We start from the raw sequence: 19,317 nt of genomic DNA, 5'->3' as shown, positions 1-19,317 counted from the left end.
TCACGTCTGGCAGAATTGGAATTGGAGGGAAGGCATACAGTAGGCCTGGAGGCCAAGGACTCCTGAGGGCATTGACTGCCTCCGCTCCCGGAGACGGGAACCTGGAGATGAAGCGGGGAAGCTGGGTATTGTCTCTGGTCGCGAATAGATCCAACACTGGATGGCCGAACCTGAGGCAGATTTGGTGGAACAGTGACTGATGGAGATTCCACTCGCCTGGATCTATGGTGGCTCGTGAGAGCCAGTCCGCTTGGACGTTGAGGCTCCCCGAGATGTGATCGGCTAGAAGCGATTGGAGATTTTTCTCTGCCCAAAGACCCAACTTCAGGGCCTCCCTCATGAGGGCCTTGGATCTTGTGCCTCCCTGTCTGCAAATATGGCTTTTGGTGGCTATATTGTCGGTGAGAATCAGCACATGTTGGTTGGATATGTGAGGTTGGAATTGCTTTAGAGCTAGAGACACGGCTCTTAATTCTAGCCAATTGATGGGCTTGGAAGCCTCCTCCGGTGACCATGTGCCCTGAGCTAAAAGACCTTGGGCGTGGGCTCCCCAGCCCGAGAGGCTGGCATCTGTGGTGACTACAAACTGGTCGGGACACCGGAAGGGGGATCCCTTGTCTAGGGCTGGAGAAGTCCACCACTTGAGGGATCTGCGAACCGTCGGTGGGATGGTGATGCGTCGGTTCGAGTTGCTGTGGCCTGATCTCTGAAATGGTAATAGTAGCCATTGAAGTTCCCTGGCGTGAAGGCGGGCCCAGGGAACAATACCAATACATGACACCATCTTACCCAAAAGGGAGGATAGGGTGACAATGGAGGCCGATTGCTGGGGCAGGATGCGAGCAATGAGATCCAAAATGCTGCGTTTTCTCTCATTGGAGAGAAAAACCTGGGATATTTCGGAATTAATGATAGTCCCCAGATGCAGGATGGAAGTGGATGGATCAAGATGACTCTTGTTAAGGTTTATGGAAAAACCATGGTTCTGTAGAACCGACATGGTAGAGGAGAGGTCTGCAGCTACACCAGCTCTGGAATTACCATGAATTAAAATGTCATCTAAATAACATAAAATATGAATGGGAGAGGCCCGGATATGAGCCGCCAAGGATCCCAAGAGTTTAGTGAAAACCCTGGGAGCTGAGGAGAGCCCAAAAGGCATAGCCCTATACTGAAAATGCCTGCCTTGAAAGGCAAAGCGCAGAAATCTCCTATGGACCTTGGCAATGGGGATATGGAGGTAGGCCTCAGTGAGATCTAGAGACACCATAAAGTCTCCTCGATGAAGAGCTGATAAAATGGAAGATAGGGAGTGCATTTTGAATTTTCTATATTTAATGAAGCGGTTTAATTTCTTTAGGTCCAAGATGGCTCTCCAGCCTCCAGAAGTCTTAGGGACCATGAAGAGGATGGAATAGAAGCCTAAACCTCTCTGGAGAGAGGGGACCGGTTGAATAGCTCTAATAGTCAACAAATGAGAAATAGCCTCCTCCATTCGAATACGAGATGGAGAGGAACTGGGAGAGGGACAAGAAATAAAACGGTTAGGGGGAGAAGAAATAAACTCTAACCTTAGGCCCCTTTCCACTGTGTCAATGACCCAGGGGTCCTTACAAGAGCGGTGCCAGGCGGAAGAGAACCAGGCTAGGCGACCGCCTATAGGCAGGTGAGAAAACTTACCATCTGGTTCTTTTGGAAGTTCTGGTAGTAGAGGATCCTCTCTGATAGCGGGACCCTCTGCCCCTGGTGGTTCTAGCTTGGGATCGAAAGCGAGGGGAATACTGACCTGGGCTCTTGTGAAATGCGAAGCTTTGATCCTGCTGACGCCCGGTGCGCCGAAAGGACTGCGGTTTCGGGGCCTTCTTGGTGGTAGGTCCCAAGACCTTTTTCTTGTCTGCGTTTTCCGTAAGGAGAGGGTCCAGAAGATCTCCGAAGAGGAGGTTACGTTTCAGTGGACCCATAGCTAACTGCCATTTCTGTCTTACCCCCGCCTGCCAAGGGCGGAGCCATAGAAGCCTTCTGGCCGTTGTGGAGGCTGCTACTGATCTGGCTGCAAATCTGGAAGATTGGAGAGTAGCATCTGCTATATATTGGGCAGCTGCGAAAATTTTGTTGAAATCCTGTTGGCCCCGTAAGTCATCTGGAGGCAGGTGTAGTTGGAGCTGACGAAGCCATAAGAGCATAGCTCTGGAAAAGAAGGATGCCGCTGCAGCACTCTTAATGGCCCATGAGTCTGCAAGGAGACTTCTTTTGAGCATTTGTTCAAGTCGTTTGTCCTCTGGCCGGAGGACCTCCTCTGCCTCGCCAGGCATGGCAGCCGTTGAGTGGAGCGTCTTCACTGGTTCATCTGGCCTGGGACATGTTAGGAGTTCCTCATAGGAGGGGGAGAGCTTGTAGAGCTTCTTGTCCTTGGGAGTGGGAGTGAAGCCTATGGTTGGGTGGTCCCACTGTTTAAGCAAGGCATCCTTAAACAACTTGGGCATAGGAATTACCTCATTGTCTTCCTGTTCCTCCATGAAGTAAGGAAGATTTTCCTCTGGGGGGTCTGTGGAAGGAGTAGCTTGCTTCTCTTGCCCGGCTAGCCCCGTGGATACTCTAGCTTTTAGCAGGAGAGATTTGAAAAGCTGCGAAGGGAAAATAGCAGCTGGGGCTGGAATCTTAATCTGAGATTCCTCATCCTCCGACAGACGCTGAAAGGGGTCATCATCCTCTTCTGCATCCACGTCCTCATCCTCTTCCTGAGAGGAGTCAGAGACCTCCATGACTGGGGCTCTGTAGGAAGGAGAAGAACTCACGGGACGGGAGGAGCGAGGGGGAGGATGAGACAGAGGAGGTACATTTAAAGATGAGAGTCTAGCATCAATAGTGTTAGTCAGAATAGTCAAGATAGACTGAAACTCCGGTGGCAAGGAAGAAATATCAGCCGGAAAAGCCTGAGGATCCCTGAGGCCCTGAACAGGTTCTGGCTGGGGGAAATCCTCGGTAATATCTGGCTCCTCTGGACCTAAACCCCATAGGTTAGGTTGGGGTGGATTTAGGTTTGGCTCATCCAGGGATAGCACAGGTACCCCAGAGGGAGGCAGGTTAGAGGCCTCCGGGGGAGTAGGGTTGATATGCACTTGGGCCTGCACCTTAAAACGTTTGGCTGATTTATCATGTATTTTTTGTAGGGCTAGGTCCCTTCTCTTCTCAGCCCTAGTGGGCTTGGCTAAAGACTGAGAGCCTGAGGAAGAGGAGGAAGAGGCCTGGGGAAGCTCAGAAGGATTACCAGTAGGCCTAACCTCTTTGGAACCTTTGGTAGTGCCTCTCTTGGGAAGGGAAGCCATAGTCTGAGCAATTACAGAAGACAAGGCTTGAGCCAAAAAATAGGGGAGAGAAGAATTATTTTGTGGAATTCCCAAGAGGATAGGTGACCCTGCTCCTAGGCCCAGGAGCAGCTGCGCCTTAAGAGGCAATCCTGGGCGATACCAAGAGTTCTTGTCCTTAAGTGCAGCGTGGCAGGCCTCACTAACTTAACTTTAAGAAAAACCAAGGCACACTGGTTGGAGGCCACTTCCGTGGAGAATAGGCCCGAGGGAACTCAAAGCGACGACTCCAGGGTCAGGCGGCGGGCTGTAGGCACTAATGGCCGACCCCTTAGGGCAGAACCGAAAGTGCAACTTACTGGGCGTCAGAGCCTTGGCGCCAAAATAACTGCTCCGTTATTTGCAATAGGAGCGACTAAGCCCGGGAGACAAAACAAGTCCCACACCGCGGGAGGTAAATAGCCCTTAATTAGTTGAAAAAAATAAAGCTTGCTCACGGCAGGACCTCCAAGGCCGGAATTAACAAACCGGCCGCGGCTACAGCACGAAGGGAAAAACCGCAAATGGCTGAGCCGCTAACTTCTCCCCCAACTCAAAGCCCTGTAGGGCTGAGAAAAAAACTGCCGGCAAGCTGAGTAATGGAAAAATCTTACTTGCTATTGAAGAGAGATCGAAGGGAAGGTGTTTTATCGAGAGGAACGAGCATTCACACACATCCGAGGATGCGAACTGAGCGAATTCTGGGGAAGGGGCGGATCCAGCAGTCTTTTTTAATACTAGGCTCAGTTCCAACGGATTGGACAGGAGCAACCCCATGTGACTGCTGGACCCACTCCTTCAGTACGGAGAACACAAACTCAGGATGCAAAAAAGATCTTGATAGACTTGAACAATGAATGGACCCTATTCAACAAAAGAAAATTTAATGTGAAGAAAACAAGGTTTTACACCCAGGCAGGAAAAATCAAAGGTATAAGTACAGATTAAATGAAATGTGGTTCATAAACAGTAACTGTGAGAGGGACCTTAGAATGCTAGTCACTTGGAGTGCAGGGTGCGACAGCAACCAAAAAAGTGAATACAATCCTTGGTTGTATAAATAGAGGCATACAATCAAATCACATGAAGATTAATATTGCTTTATAAATCCTTAGTAGGAGCACACATGAAATACAGCATCCAATTTTTGTCACCACATTACAAAGATGGAAAAATTAATTAAATTGCAGAGAAGAGAAACTAGGACGATTGAAGACCTGGAGACTAATACATATGAAGAATGGTTACAGGAATTGGGTATGGCTAGTCTAGAGAAAAGTAATGGTGACATGACAGCAGCATTCCAGTATTTGAGGGGCTACCACAAAGAAGAGAGTGTTAACTTAATTTTCCAAAGCACCAAAAGGCAAGACAAGAAACAATGGATTGAAATTAATCTAACCGAAAAGCCACCTGGAATTAAGGAGAAACTTCCTAACAGTGAAAACCAGTGGAACAGCTTGCCTTCAGGAGTTGGCGGTGCTTCATCACTGATGATTTTTAAGAAGAGACTGGACAGTAACTTGTCTGGAATATATAGCATATAGCAAAGAATATTAAAAATAATAACAAACACTTTTTAAGTACATCAGAAGCAGGAACTCAACCAGAAAAACAGTTGGAACACTTGATGACGATGGTCAGAAAGGGATAATCAGAGAAGACAAGGAGATTGCTGAGAGGCTAAATGACTTCTTTGCCATCTTAAAATAATTGTAAACTAGCGTACAATCATATGGGTGCATTGATGTATGGCTATCGGCAGTTATTATTATTATTATTATTTATTAGATTTGTATGCCGCCCCTCTCTGGAGACTCGGAGCGGCTCACAACACAAAACACGCTACAAATCCAACAATAAAAAGGAATTTAAAACCCTTAGTATAAAAAACAATCATACATCTCAGACAAACCTTGCGTAAAATGGGACACAGCCCGGGAGAATCCATTTCCCCATGCCTGACGGCAGAGGTGGGTTTTGAGGAGTTTGCGAAAGGCAAGGAGGGTGGGGACAATCCTAATCTCTTGGGGGGGAGTTGATTCCAGAGGGTCAGGGCCGCCACAGAGAAGGCTCTTCCCCTGGGTCCTGCCAGACAACATTGTTTCGTCAACGGGACCCGGAAAAGGCCAACTCTGTGGGACCTAACCAGTCGCTGGGATTCGTGCAGCAGAAGGCTATGACCAAACTCTTGTCCCAATTGTAGTCGTACATTGAAAACTACCTGTATTCTCTGTTATACACCAAAATCTGTCCCTTTTGGAAGGAAAAGAAATCCAGAGAAATGAATAAAGTATTATTCTTAGTCAAACACTATAAAATTGATAATTATTAATTGATATTATGTATCTTACAACTGAAGCACTTAGCTACTGATGCAAATTTAGAGTCAGGGACAAAATTAAATCTCAACAAACACACTGGGATAATAAGAGAAAACATTTAAAAACCAAGTAGGAATATGAAGTTGGAGCATCTGCTGATCAGTATGATGTTCATCAATTTTTTAAAAGTAAACTAACCATGAATATCCTATTAATGGCTTTAAACCATATCTAGCATGCTAAGAGTCTTTAACAGGTTGCAGATGTTAAGGTACAAAAGACAGCCAACTAAGGGATAATTAAAATGTAGAAAGTGGTTCTCAACATCTGGTAATTATAAATTCCTAGTGACATCTGCAAGGGAAGGGTGCAAGATGATGATGACAGCGACGCAATCTAAGCCCTACCCTTTCTTTATCACATATAAAGATGTGTAACTTTGTGTACATCTCAGTTAAATGTGTACACAAACAGACAAGGTTTCTATCATGCTGCAGCAACTGCTTGTCTTTAAGAAACTGCCCCCTCACCTGGCCACTGGCTGTTCCAACAATATTCTAGAATCAACAGCAGACTTAGGAAGTCCTGATGCAAACTGGAACCACAACTGAACAAGTTCTGATTGCTTAGAAAAAAATAAGGCTCTTACTAATATAAAGTTACATCCTCTTTTGGAACTGGGAAGTAACTATTGTGCTTTAAGTAATGTGGTATTGAAGATGCGCCTTAGGACAAAAGATGTTAAGAGATGTTTTCGTTTTTACTGAAATCAGTAGTGCTTGTTTTTCATTCATGCAGGAATGTAGGCAGTGCTATTTCTAGGATTCTTTTTTTGAAATAAAATAGGCTAAAACATTTCAAGAACAGTTGCAGGAACTGGGCATGTCTAGTTTAATGAAAAGAAGGACTAGAAGAGACATGATAGCAGTGTTCCAATATCTCAAAGACTGCCATAAAAAAGGGGGAGTCAAGCTATTCTCCAAAGTACATGAGGGTAGGACAAGAAGCAACAGGTGGAAGCCCATCAAGGAGACAAGCAACTTAGAACTAAGGAGAAATTTCCTGACAGTTATAACAATTAATCCATGAAATTTGCCTCCAGAAATTGTAGGTGCTCCAACACTGAACGTTTTTAAAAAGACGTTGAATAACCAGTGGTGTAGGATTTCCTGCCTAAGCAGGGGGTTGGACTAGAAGACCTTCAAGGTCCCTTCCAACTATGTTATTCTATTCTAGTTATGTCATTCTCAATTTAAAAGAGTCTTAATTCTTGGGTATTACTTAATTCTTAATTCAAGCAACAAAGAAACGAATAAATTAACATTTATTTTATTACTATTTTATTTTCATTATTTTGCCACAATGGAAGCATTCTTGCAACTAACCAATGCTTTGCTGTAGAAGAATAACACATACCTACAAATCATGCCATGCTGATCTCAACCCAAAATTGCTTACACAATAAAATATTAGCACATCTACCATGGATAAACTATGAATTGTTTACCAAATAACTGAAGGAATCCTATGAAATCCTTAGAGCAATTTTACACTGTGCCAGAAATGCAAACACAATTGTGAGAGAAAAAAAAGAGAATGTACAAACATTTGTCATCACTACTGTATTCTAAAGTCAATATCAAATTCACAAACATTTTCCATTGTCTTGAAATGTAATTAGTAAATTATTTTTGCTATTTCTTTAACTATATTATGCATATTCTGTCTAAATATTTAGAAAAATACAGCCTGTATAAATATTGCTGCCTTAGTAAATCATTTTCAAATAAATATTAAGCATGCTTTTCATTGCTCAACATCTGTGAAACATGTTTGCACATCCTGATGAAAAACTAATACTCCTCACCCATTAAAAATAATTCAAAGCTTTCTGGCATGGACATGTTTTAACTTTAGATAAAAATAAATTAATTTTCACTTTCCCACATTTGCGTTGAAGTCACAGATGTTTTAAAACAAAGCTTCTTACAGAAATATAAAGTATTATGAATAGCTCCTTTATTAAGGAGAAATACTTAAAAGTCACAACAGCAAAATGCAAACATACATAAAATAGCTTAGAATCCTTTAGAGGTCAGCAGCTATTTAAAAATTATACTGCAGCATGTAATAAAATGCTGTGCTTTAAAAATGTACAGAACATTGAGGTAAAGTTATTTGCTGTTATGTAAGAACAAGTTTAAATCCTTAACATTTAAGAGCTAATCTTTAGTTATAGATGATTTTAGGATGATCATGAGAATGAAAAAAATATCATCTATTAAATATTATTTTATCACTTTATTATAGGAACTAAATTACCCTATATAAAATCATTCATACAATTGTATTCTGAACAGAGCAACATAAAACTGAATATAAAAAATGAACATAAAGCATAAATACAAAATATGATGAAACCTTTCCTACTATCCAATGCCAATTTTGACCATGTTACTCAGTTCAGCATGAGCTACTTTCAAGGCAGATACATCTGAATATGTCCCTGAATTGAAGAACTTTTCCAGTGAAAGCAGTACATTAGCAGCTCTGCCATTGTTCAAGGCATTTAGGAATCTGGTGATGAAATATCTCTGAAATAATGAACCAAGGGTTATGGGTTGGCTAGTTTATTATTTTTAAAAAACATCCTAACTTTACTGAGAACCAAAAACAGTAAAGATTCCAGGTCATAAATCCGTAATTTATCTCATCAGAATCATCTTTCAGGCCAAGTGAAATGTATCTAGATTTGTTTGTAAGAGTGAAATCCGTGGACAAAAGTTGTCAAACACACGTCTCCATCTGGCACAAACCCACCATTCAGATACAAGACAGTGTTAGGAACATACTAAAATGAGGAATTGAAAATACACCAAAAGCGCACTACAGTGTTCCCTCGATTTTTGCGGGTTCGAACTTCGCGGATAGCCTATACCACGTTTTTTCAAAAAATATTAATTAAAAAATACTTCGCGGTTTTTTTCCTATACCACGTTTTTTTCCATCCGATGATGTCATATGTCATCGCCAAACTAATAATTTTTGCAAATAAATAACAAAAAAATAATTATTGTTAATAAATAATTATGTTTATAAATATTAGGATCACTATTCAGTGGTGAGTACCTGTAATAATGGTGAGTAAATGGTTGTTAAGGGCATGGGAAATGGTAATTTAGGGGTTTAAAGTGTTAAGGGATGGCTTGTGATATTGTCCATAGCCAAAAATGGTATATTTACTTCCGCATCTCTACTTCGCGGAAATTCAACTTTCGCGGGCGGTCTCGGAACGCATCCCCCGCGGAAATTGAGGGAACACTGTATTGTGCTTAGCGTCCCTGTCCTTCTGTCCTATTATCCTTTTTATCACTTCTTTATAATTTATTATGTTAATACAAATTATAACTCTATACTTGTTTGACAACTACAATTAATTAATTAAATAAATAAATAAATAAATAAATAAATTAGGCCAAGCCTTTCTACTTTTTATTTTAGTTTACACATTTTGTAAGCCATCTAGAATCGCTGGGAGTCAGGTGGCAAAGAATGAATGAATGAATGAATGAATGAATGAATGAATGATGAATGAATGAATTCCAGTAAGCTCAATTTTGTTGACTGTTGACTTAACTTAGCATAACTTAGCCTTAAATTGTTTGATGGCTGTAGGGGGGAAAAGTCTGGGGGGGGAATTTGGGGGGGATGGAGAGGGAGTGCAGCTTGGAATACTTTTTTGTACAAGATATGGAACATAAAGCACTTAGCCTGCTCAAGTTCCAATTACTCATAGAGTTTTCAGAAAATTTGACCAATGTTTCCCTTCTGGTATTTAATCAGACAATGGCTATCAATACAGTACTGGGGAAAAAACTTTAGTGCTTCCCTGGGGCTGACTGGTGTCTGTAACAGAATCACAGCATCATTTATACAGGTAAACTTTTTATGGCTACTGTATTTTATGTGAATGAGAGCTACATTGAGCAAGTACTTGATTGTGGAGTTAATACAAATGTTGAAAAATAAAGAGGCCAGTAAATAGCTATGCTTACTTTTTCATGCTTAATAACATGTATGCTTTGAGATTCAGAGAAGCAACTTCTCTAAGTTGTGCTAAGGGTGCTTCATGAAGTACCTTTTGAGGTGGTTTATACAGTATTAGGAACTTGAGCTAGATTACCCAGCACTTTATTCTTTATACTTGTTAAAGGATAAAGTTGCTACAAAGCATTGCAGAGTTTTGTATCCTCTAATTAATACATCATTCTCCATAGTGATGGATATGGGTTGACCTCGTCATCTAAGTTGATTGGACTGAGTCTGTCAGGGCTATTGAGGACACGCCTCCATTGCTATCCATTCCAGATTTTTGACTCAGTCACTCAGCTTGGACAGACGTGCCCAACATTCCTCCATATTTCTCTCCTATGTGCAGCTACCTGGTCCTCCCCGTTTCCATTTAGTAGACACCTATGCCTCTGTGCAGGTGGCATTCGGCAAACGGGTACTTCAAACAGTTCAGGAAGACCAGGGGTGATCAGACCAGGCTACAGCCCACCTGTAAGGAAAAGCCAGCTTTGGTAGGTCCCATTCCTGGATTCTATATCCACCACAATGGAGATGGGGCATTGATCTTACCTGATACGTTCTTTCTCGTGAGGGTGGATATAGCACCCAGCCCCACCCTGTTAATAGTCTGGTCGGGGATCGGTGGGAGGAGAACCTTACTTCATACACTAATGGCACAACAGGTCTGTCGCTTCGTCTTCATCAAAAGCTGGAAGGGATAGCAACAGAGGTGTGACCTCAACAGCTATGACAGACTCAGTCCAATCAGCTTAGATGATGAGGTCAACCCATTCCTGGATGCCATATCCACCCCCATGAGAAGGAGCGTATCAGGTAAGACCAACGCCCCCTTCCCACTGGAAACTTCAACCAAACATTGTTTCCTATTATTATCCCTACCATAATTAAAGTCAATAAACTTCAAATGAGTTTATTACTCTAATGTAATGAGTGTCAACATACAGTTAATGTAGGTGTAGCAGGCAGAATTTTTCTTTGAATTTTTGTTTGGAACTCTACTGAATCTGGAATCTTTTTATCTTTCTTGTTTCCGTATATAAAATCCCAAGACATTTAAAACAAATGTCACCACAGCCATGTTTAATCTTCAAAACAATTCCTTTTGATCCATTTCTGTACAATGTTATTATATTCTGATGCCTAAGCCCTATTACCAAAATGTATATTAATTTTTCTTTTCATGAGCCAGTTTAATACCTTGTTGTTATTATTACTCACTGAATCAGTATAATACTTTGATATTATTATTCATGAACCTGTTTAATACTTTAGAGAAAGCCATTTGTTTCTAATTACCCAGATAATTATACCTGCAACATAAATTCTAATTTCATAGATAATGGCTATAAACTGTTGGTTTATTTCTAACTTTAATGCTTCACAATGAGACAAAATTACAGAAATTTCCCTGTTAAGTACAGACAGATCAGAATTATTGCACTGTGCATCCATAAAGCAATAAAAACCAAGGTAAAGGCCCTTGGATACATGAAAACCTTCATTGCAAATAACAAGGTCTGAACTATATGTACAAAACTGTGTATAATAAACCATAGATAACAAGGGCCATATCAAAATCAGAAAATTGCTAAGCCAATATACCTAATCCAAGGCAAAAGGGACCAACTTTAAAGCAGAAAAATATTTTACCATTTTATTTTCATAATTTGATCTAATAAACTATCTTTTAGAAAGTGGTCACATAGAATCATAAAGGAAAAATATAGCTAGTCTTCTATTAATCATAAGATAAGTTACTAAGTATCTTATCTGTGCATTAAAATTCCCAGTGAGGAAGGATTTCCTGGTCTCCTAGGCCATTACAATTATAATTAGACATTTTTCTATCCAATATTCAATAAGCCAATCCTACTCTTCTTGTTAATTTTCAGCAGATCAAATAAAAAAAAATCCTTGTTTTATTTATGTTTGAATATTTTCAGACTAAATTTAAATTCTTAATCTTCTACTTTTGTATCTTGAATTACTGGCCTTTTAAAAATATTTCTGCAAGCTACTACAAATGACTCTTAATGTGCAGTACCATCATTCTGATTCAAAGGACAATATGTAACTCAGGAAGGGCATTAATGTACAATAGTCCTCAATATGATTACAACTGAGTTTGAAATTTTTATCAGAATTCATTGGGGTCACCATGTGACCTGACTCAATTTTACAACCATTTTTATGATGGTCATCAAGCAAGACACCATGGTCATTAAATAAATCACATGGTCATTAAGTAAACCACATGGCTGCTGAAAGAATCTCTTCACAGACCTGCTATACGGCCCAGTGCACTTTTACTCTGATGTTTATTCTATTTTATTCAATCCAATTAAAATTAAAATTTGTTTTTAGTATGATAAGGTCCCACAGAGTTGGCCTTCTCCGGGTCCCGTCGACCAAACAATGTCGTTTGGTGGGCCCCAGGGGAAGAGCCTTCTCTGTGGTGGCCCCGGCCCTCTGGAATCAACTCCCCCCAGAGATTAGAACAGCCCCCACCCTCCTTGTCTTTCGCAAATTACTCAAGACCCACCTTTATCGCCAGGCATGGGGGAACTGAGACATCCTCCCCCAGGCTTTTATATTTTATGTTTGGTATGTATGTGTTGTATGGTTTTAAATTGTTGGGGTTTTAGATATGTTTTATTTTAATATTAGATTTGTCTCACTGTTATATTGTTTTTGTTGTGAGCCGCCCCGAGTCTTCGGAGAGGGGCGGCATACAAATCTAATAAATAATAAAAATAATAATAAAGGTTACTAAACGTATTGAGATTAGATTAACATCTAATATGACACTCAAATATAGTTACAGAATAATCTGTTTTTTATTATTAATAAAATTGTAATTCCAGAAAAGAAAACTACTTAAAGATACCCCTTAAAGTTCTTGGCCCTTAAAGTAGATGTCTTCCCTTCATCTACCAAGTACCAAATATATGCTCTTTTCTGCACTATTTTTACCTTTACGTTCTGACAACCTGGTTTGTTTCCCCCCCAGAATATACAATTATATTTATTTCACTAAAATATTATTCGTTTCCCTGTAATTGCCTTCTTTGTGCAAAAGGAAAAATATAATGTATTCCTTTTGACATGCAAATAAAATGTATATGTTTATCACCTCAAAACTTCAATTTCAAGAATACTGTATCTTGATATAAGTATTTGGAAAAATCACTAATACTAGAGGAAGGAGTGAGATAGCAATGCTCTATCCTCATTTCTTCCTGAAACTTCTAATATAATTAGTTGCCTCTATGAATGGAAAAACAATTTATGAAACAAGAGGTAGCTGGAAAAAAAAATTCTAGTATATTTTTGTTTACCTCTTCAATAATTATACTTAGTATTAATTATAAAAAAATGTTTTCAAAGTATTTCAAGGGAAAAATATATTACTTTTTATTTTTCTAATTTGGTGAAATAAGTAAATAAATGGAATATATCTCTTTTTTAAAAGTGGGCATACTGAACCCATCAATTATACTACAGTATATATACACTATATTTTAGGCAAGCATCTAATTTTTTAAAAAAACCAAAATATACTTACCATATTTTTGGAGTATAAGACATACCTTTTTCCTCCCTAAAAGATGCTGAAAATCTGGGTGAGTTTTATTCACCGAATGTAGCCTCGCCACACCTCTCAAATGGAGCTTTGCTAGGCTGAAAAAGCAGCCTCTGAAACGGAGCTTTGCAAGGCTGAAAACAACCTCTCAAACAGAGCTTTTGCAAAGCTGAAAAATCAGCCTTTCAAACAAAGCTTTGCAACACTAATATTATTTTTAAGGATGCTAGACAGATGGATGCTGGTAGGCAGAATTTTTTTCTCATTATTTTCCTCCCTCAAAACTAAGTTGCGCCTTATACTCCAATGCATCGTATGTTCTGAAAAATACGGTAAATAGACACACTAAACTAACAGATCCTTCAATAATCTTTTATAGGTAGACCACAACCTACAACAATTGGGATCATAATTTCTGTCATAAGTTGCTGCTGTCATGAAGCAAGTCATTACATGACTGGATCAACTTAGGACAGACACTTCTCACTGTAATTGTTAACCAAGAATTGTGAGTCATTAATCGGGTACTCCCATTATGGGCTTTGTCCCGCCCATCTATGTCCTTTGGGCTGCCCTGCATTGCACCTTGTAGGCAGCAAACAATCCCAAAAATACACAGCTCACCAAGCTGTTTTGTGCCCTAGTTGCTGTTTCTAAACAGGAGGCATTCAAGCAATAAAATACTTCCCCAACATAGCTTTAGTCATTGTCTTTTTCAGCCCCATTGTAATTGTGAACAATCAATTCACTTTGCTTTTTTATTAAAAAAAAGTTACTTACCTGTCATTTATGATCCAATTCAGACACAGATTGAGAGAGGTAAGGTTTCTGCATTTCTTTACTATCTCCATCACAGTTTCATTATCCAGTTCTGTGATATGACGTAAGTCCAAGCTAGAAAGATTTCTTAGCTATTAAGATAAATAAAACAGAAAGTAAAACATAAGCATACTTAATTATTCATATACTTATATGCATTAAACATTATATTTTTATCTTTTTTTGAGAATGTTTGGCAGGGTTTAGGAAGAAAATCGCTACCATCATAAGTGTCCTGTGGAATATTCTTCCTCTGGAGGTGAAATAGGCCTCAACAGCCATGGCCTTCCAAAAAGAAGTTAAACAAAGCTCTACAGCCTTCTGTGGGAAGTCAAGAATGGTAATGTAGCTATGGGGCTCATTTTAAAGTGGTTCAATCAACTTTTAAAATCTCCTCCTTTTAAAATCTAACGTTTTCAATTCTTGCATGCTGTTTTTATATTTTAACATTTTTTGTACACTGGCCTGTTTGAGAGAGATGGGCAATTCAAAAATGTGAAAAATAAATAAATAAAATAGATACAAATATTTATAAGCATAAACCTATAAAAAATTTCAAAAGGCAATTATTGACAGATTATTTTGGTGAAATGATTTATTTATTTATAGAAACATAGAAGATTGACGGCAGAAAAAGAACTCATGGTCGATCTAGTCTGCCCTTATACTATTTCCTGTATTTTATCTTAGGATGGATCTATGTTTATCCCAGGCATGTTTAAATTCAATTACTGTGGATTTACAAACCATGTCTGCTGGAAGTTTGTTCTAAGGATCTACTACTCTTTAAGTAAAATAATATTTTCTCACGTTGCTTTTGATCTTTCTCCCAACTAACCTCAGATTGTGTCCCCTTGTTCTTGTGTTCACTTTCCTATTAAAAGCATTTCCCTCCTGAACCTTATTTAACCCTTTAACATATTTAAATGTTTTGATCATGTCCCCCCTTTTCCTTCTGCCCTCCAGACTATACAGATTGAGTTCATTAAGTCTTTCCTGATACATTTTATGCTTAAGACCTTCCACCATTCTTGTAGGCCGTCTTTGGACCTGTTCAATTTTGTCAATATCTTTTTGTAGGTGAGGTCTCCAGAACTGAACACAGTACTGTATTCCAAATGTGGTCTCACCAGCACTCTATAAAGCAGGATCACAATCTCCCTCTCCCTGCTTGTTATACCTCTAGCTATGCAGTCAATCATCCTACTTGCTTTTCCTACTGCCCGACCACACCATTCACCGATTTTGAGACTGTCAGAAATCACTACCCCTAAATCCTTCTCTTCTGAAGTTTTTGCTAACACAGAACTGCCAATACAATACTCAGGTTGAGGATTCCTTTCCCCAAGTGCATTATTTTACATTTGGAAACATTAAAGTGCGGTTTCCATTGCTTTGACCATTTATCTAGTAAAGCTAAATCATTTACCATATTACAGACGCCTCCAGGAATATCAACCCTATTGCACACTTTAGAGTCATCGGCAAATAGGCAAACATTCCCTACCAAATCTTCCCCTATGTCACTCACAAACATATTAAAAAGAATAGGACCTAGAACAGACCCTTATTTATTTTATTTATTTATTCAATTTTTATGCCGCCCTTCTCCTTAGACTCAGGGCGGCTTACAACATGTTAGCAATAGCACTTTTTAACAGAGTCAGCATATTGCCCCCACAATCCGGATTGTAATGAACTAAATAAATACATAAATTAGGCATAAAGAATATAATATAATTGAGATTTTCCCAGAACAACAAAGTACTTTCATTGGTTTTTAAAATACATTAAAGTTATGTAACTTAGAGTCTAAGTCAGAAAACTAAAGAATCTTTACTTATCAATTGCAAACCTATTTACTCCCACATAAGTTCACATCATTTCTACTATTGGCAGTGTATATCGCACCACAAGCCTACATAAACAAGGCTTTATGCACTCTAAGTGATCAGATTATGGAGTTTGAAGTCAAATACTCAGATTCACTGGTCATTATTCTAGGTGATTTTAACAAAAGTAACTTAAGGAAAGAGCTACCAAAACATTTTCAGTATGCCAATTGTTCCACCATAGGCAAGAATACTTTAGACAGCTGCTACAAAATATTTTTTAAAATGCTTATTGGTTCTTACCATGAGCAGCTGTGGCCCACTCTGATCATTGCATGATTTACCTTGTACCCGATTACAGACAAAGATTAAAGCCACCAAATCAACAATTAAATCAGTGAGGAATGAGGACTGAAGAGGCAAAGTTAAAGCTGCAGTACCTCTGCAGACCTGGATGAACTCACAGATACAGTACTGTAACATCATATGTCAGCTTCTGTGAAGACCTATATGTACAACCAGAAACTGGCGAATATATAGTAAAATAAACTTTGATTCACAGATAAACTTAAGCAGCTATGTCATTCCAAAGAGGAAGCCTACAGAAAAAATGATAGAAGGCTGTACAATCAGGCCAGAAATGTATTAACAAGGCAGATCAGAGCAGCAAAAAGAAGCTACTCTGAAAAGCTAACAAATCAATAAATGAACCAGCAAACATGTGGAAAACTCTTAAAAACATCACCTGTTGTAGCAAACCTCCTTCTCAAGCTGGAGGAAAGAACAACTGGCAGATGATCTGAATGTGTTCTACTGCATGTTAGAAAGGAAACTACAGCCACCTATCTCCACAACTTCCATCCCAGACCCACCAAAACCAGCCAAACCTCCTACAACTGACCCCATCCCATTGGGTTCACAATCCCTGCTGATTACAGAAAAGGAAGTGCAAGATCATTTCAGACAGAAGCCAGGAAAGGCACAAGACCCAGACAAGATAACTCTTTCTTTCTTAAAAGTCTGTGCTGACCAATTGGCCTCCATCTTCATCCAAATCTCAACAAATCACTAGAGATTTGACATATTCCTTTTAGTTTTAAACTTTCCACTAGCATCCCAGTGCTAAAGAAACCTTCCATCAAGGAACTAAATGACTACAGATCAATTGCTCTAACATCTGTATTTATGAAAACCTTTGAAAGGATAGTGATGTCCCATTTGAAAACCATAACAGATCACTGTTAGACCCCCTGCAATTTGCATACCGAGCAAATAAATTGACAGATGACGCTGTTAATATGGCTCTAATACATTCTACGACACCTTGAATCTCCAAAGACCTACGCAAGGGTCCTCTTTGTAGACATTAGTTCAGCATTCAATACCATCATGCCGGACATTCTTCTAACTTCTTAACAGACAAGAAGCAGCAGGTGAAGCTAGGAAAAATCAAATCAGATACTTGTACAATTAGCACAGGGTCCCCCAAGGCTGGGTGCTGTCACCACTTCTCTTCTCTCTGTATACCAATGACTGCATCTCAAACAATCCATCTATTAAACTACTGAAGTTTGCAGATAATACAAAATTGTCTCATTCGAGAGAACGATGCAACCGCATACGGACGGAGAATTGAAAAGTTAGCCTCATGATGCAACCAAAGCAATCTGGAACTCAAATCTGTAGAAATAGTGGTAGACATTAACAGAAACCCTCCCATTCTACCACCTTTTACAATACTAGACAACACAATATCCACAGCAGAGACCCTCAAATTTCTAGGTTCTATCATATCTCAAGACCTAAAATGGTAACCTAACATCAAAAACATCATCAAAAAAGCACAACAAAGAATGTTCTTTCTGTGCCAACTCAGGAAGCTCAAACTGCCCAAGGAACTGCTGATATAGTTCTACAGAGGAATTACCGACTCTGTCATCTGCACCTCTATAACTGTCTGGTTCGGTTCTCCAACCAAACAAGACATACACAGATTTCAGAAGATAATCAGAATTGCAAAAAAACAACAACCTACAATTACTGCCAACCTGCCTTCCACTGAGGACCTGTATACTGCATGAGTCAAAAAGAGGGCCGTGAAAATATTTACTGACCCCTCACATCCTTTTTACCCCTTGTTATTTTTATTGTTGTTGTTGTTATCATCATCATCATCATCATCATAATCATCATCATCATCATCATCATCCTTATGTTTTCTTTGTCAGAGGTTGCAGGAGAGTTCGAATCTAAAATTTGTTTTGATGACCAAGCTGAACATGAACTGAAAGGTTTTTATTTTTAGTAAAATACCGCATAGCCTTAGTCCTACAAGCCTGATTTTTCTTACCTTCCACTTATAAATTATTACAGAGAAGGGTTGACCTTTCTTTGTACAGCTTTGCCAGTTTGGTTTTCCACTTTCTTCCCTTATCCACTTTTTTCTGTTCATAAAGTGTGCTTCCTGCATTGGACTACCTCTCCCTGTTGACTGACACTACTAGAGCCATTCCCTTACCCAATGCCACCCTATGTTCCTCATCTCATCATAGAAGCAGCTGATTAGAAATTCAATATTTTTCTGTTAAGTTGTTACTGTTTGGTTTGTGGCGCTATGAGTGAGGATGAGAGAGAGTATCTGTGACGCCTTCCCTGTTGCAAAAATAGTCAGAAGCATGCAGGAAAAAATGCAGTTGTAGAATAAAGTCTACAACATGATGAAGTTATAATATTTTACAAGGGCTAATACTGCCTTTTCTGGTATAATAGAAAATACATAACAGACCCTATACCTTAGTGGATGGTTTAGGAAGCAATTCTAAAGAGCTGAGGCAAACTGTGATGACACATCTTAAGCTCCAAACTGATCAACCAAAAGGAAATACAACACTTTTCAACTGTTCTTAAAGAAGCCAGAAATGAAAATATCTCTCTTGTAATATATCTTTTTAATATTAGCCTCTGGTATTAGAGGATTAGCAAGTGGCCAATAAAATGTAACTACTAAAAAAAGTGAATCAGGGAAATTACAACTGGTATTATCTCTGCTCTGTATTAGTGGAAAACAAGATTTATTCACTAATTACATTTATATTTCACCTTTTGTCTGGAGCTCAGGATGTCATTCTTCCTCATTTTAACCCTATAAGAATTATACTGGGCTGAAAAAGAAGAGAGTGGGAACAAACAGAAAGTTCTCATAATGAAGGGAGGTAAACAATGAAACCCTGCATAGATAAGTATCAGAAACATTCATTAAAATTATGGATGAAAAACCTATATCTTGGGTGAAGTTTCCTAATTGTATCAAATTGTTTCTTTTA

The 19,317-nt window shown here is 39.2% G+C and overlaps 1 protein-coding gene across 1 annotated transcript in view; it reads right to left on the bottom strand.

Moving 5' to 3' along the window:
• FBXL17 (F-box and leucine rich repeat protein 17) overlaps window positions 1–19,317 on the bottom strand; it is a 155,392-nt gene that overhangs the window by 86,052 nt on the left and 50,023 nt on the right. Inside the window, exon 6 of the mRNA XM_070742950.1 lies at window positions 14,124–14,254. Coding sequence (XP_070599051.1) covers window positions 14,124–14,254 — 131 coding nt within the window. The remainder of the gene's footprint in view (window positions 1–14,123; window positions 14,255–19,317) is intronic.

This window comes from Erythrolamprus reginae, chromosome 2, assembly GCF_031021105.1.
Source record: "Erythrolamprus reginae isolate rEryReg1 chromosome 2, rEryReg1.hap1, whole genome shotgun sequence".
Lineage (NCBI taxonomy): Eukaryota > Metazoa > Chordata > Lepidosauria > Squamata > Dipsadidae > Erythrolamprus > Erythrolamprus reginae.
This window is presented reverse-complemented; position numbering and strand designations above follow the sequence as displayed.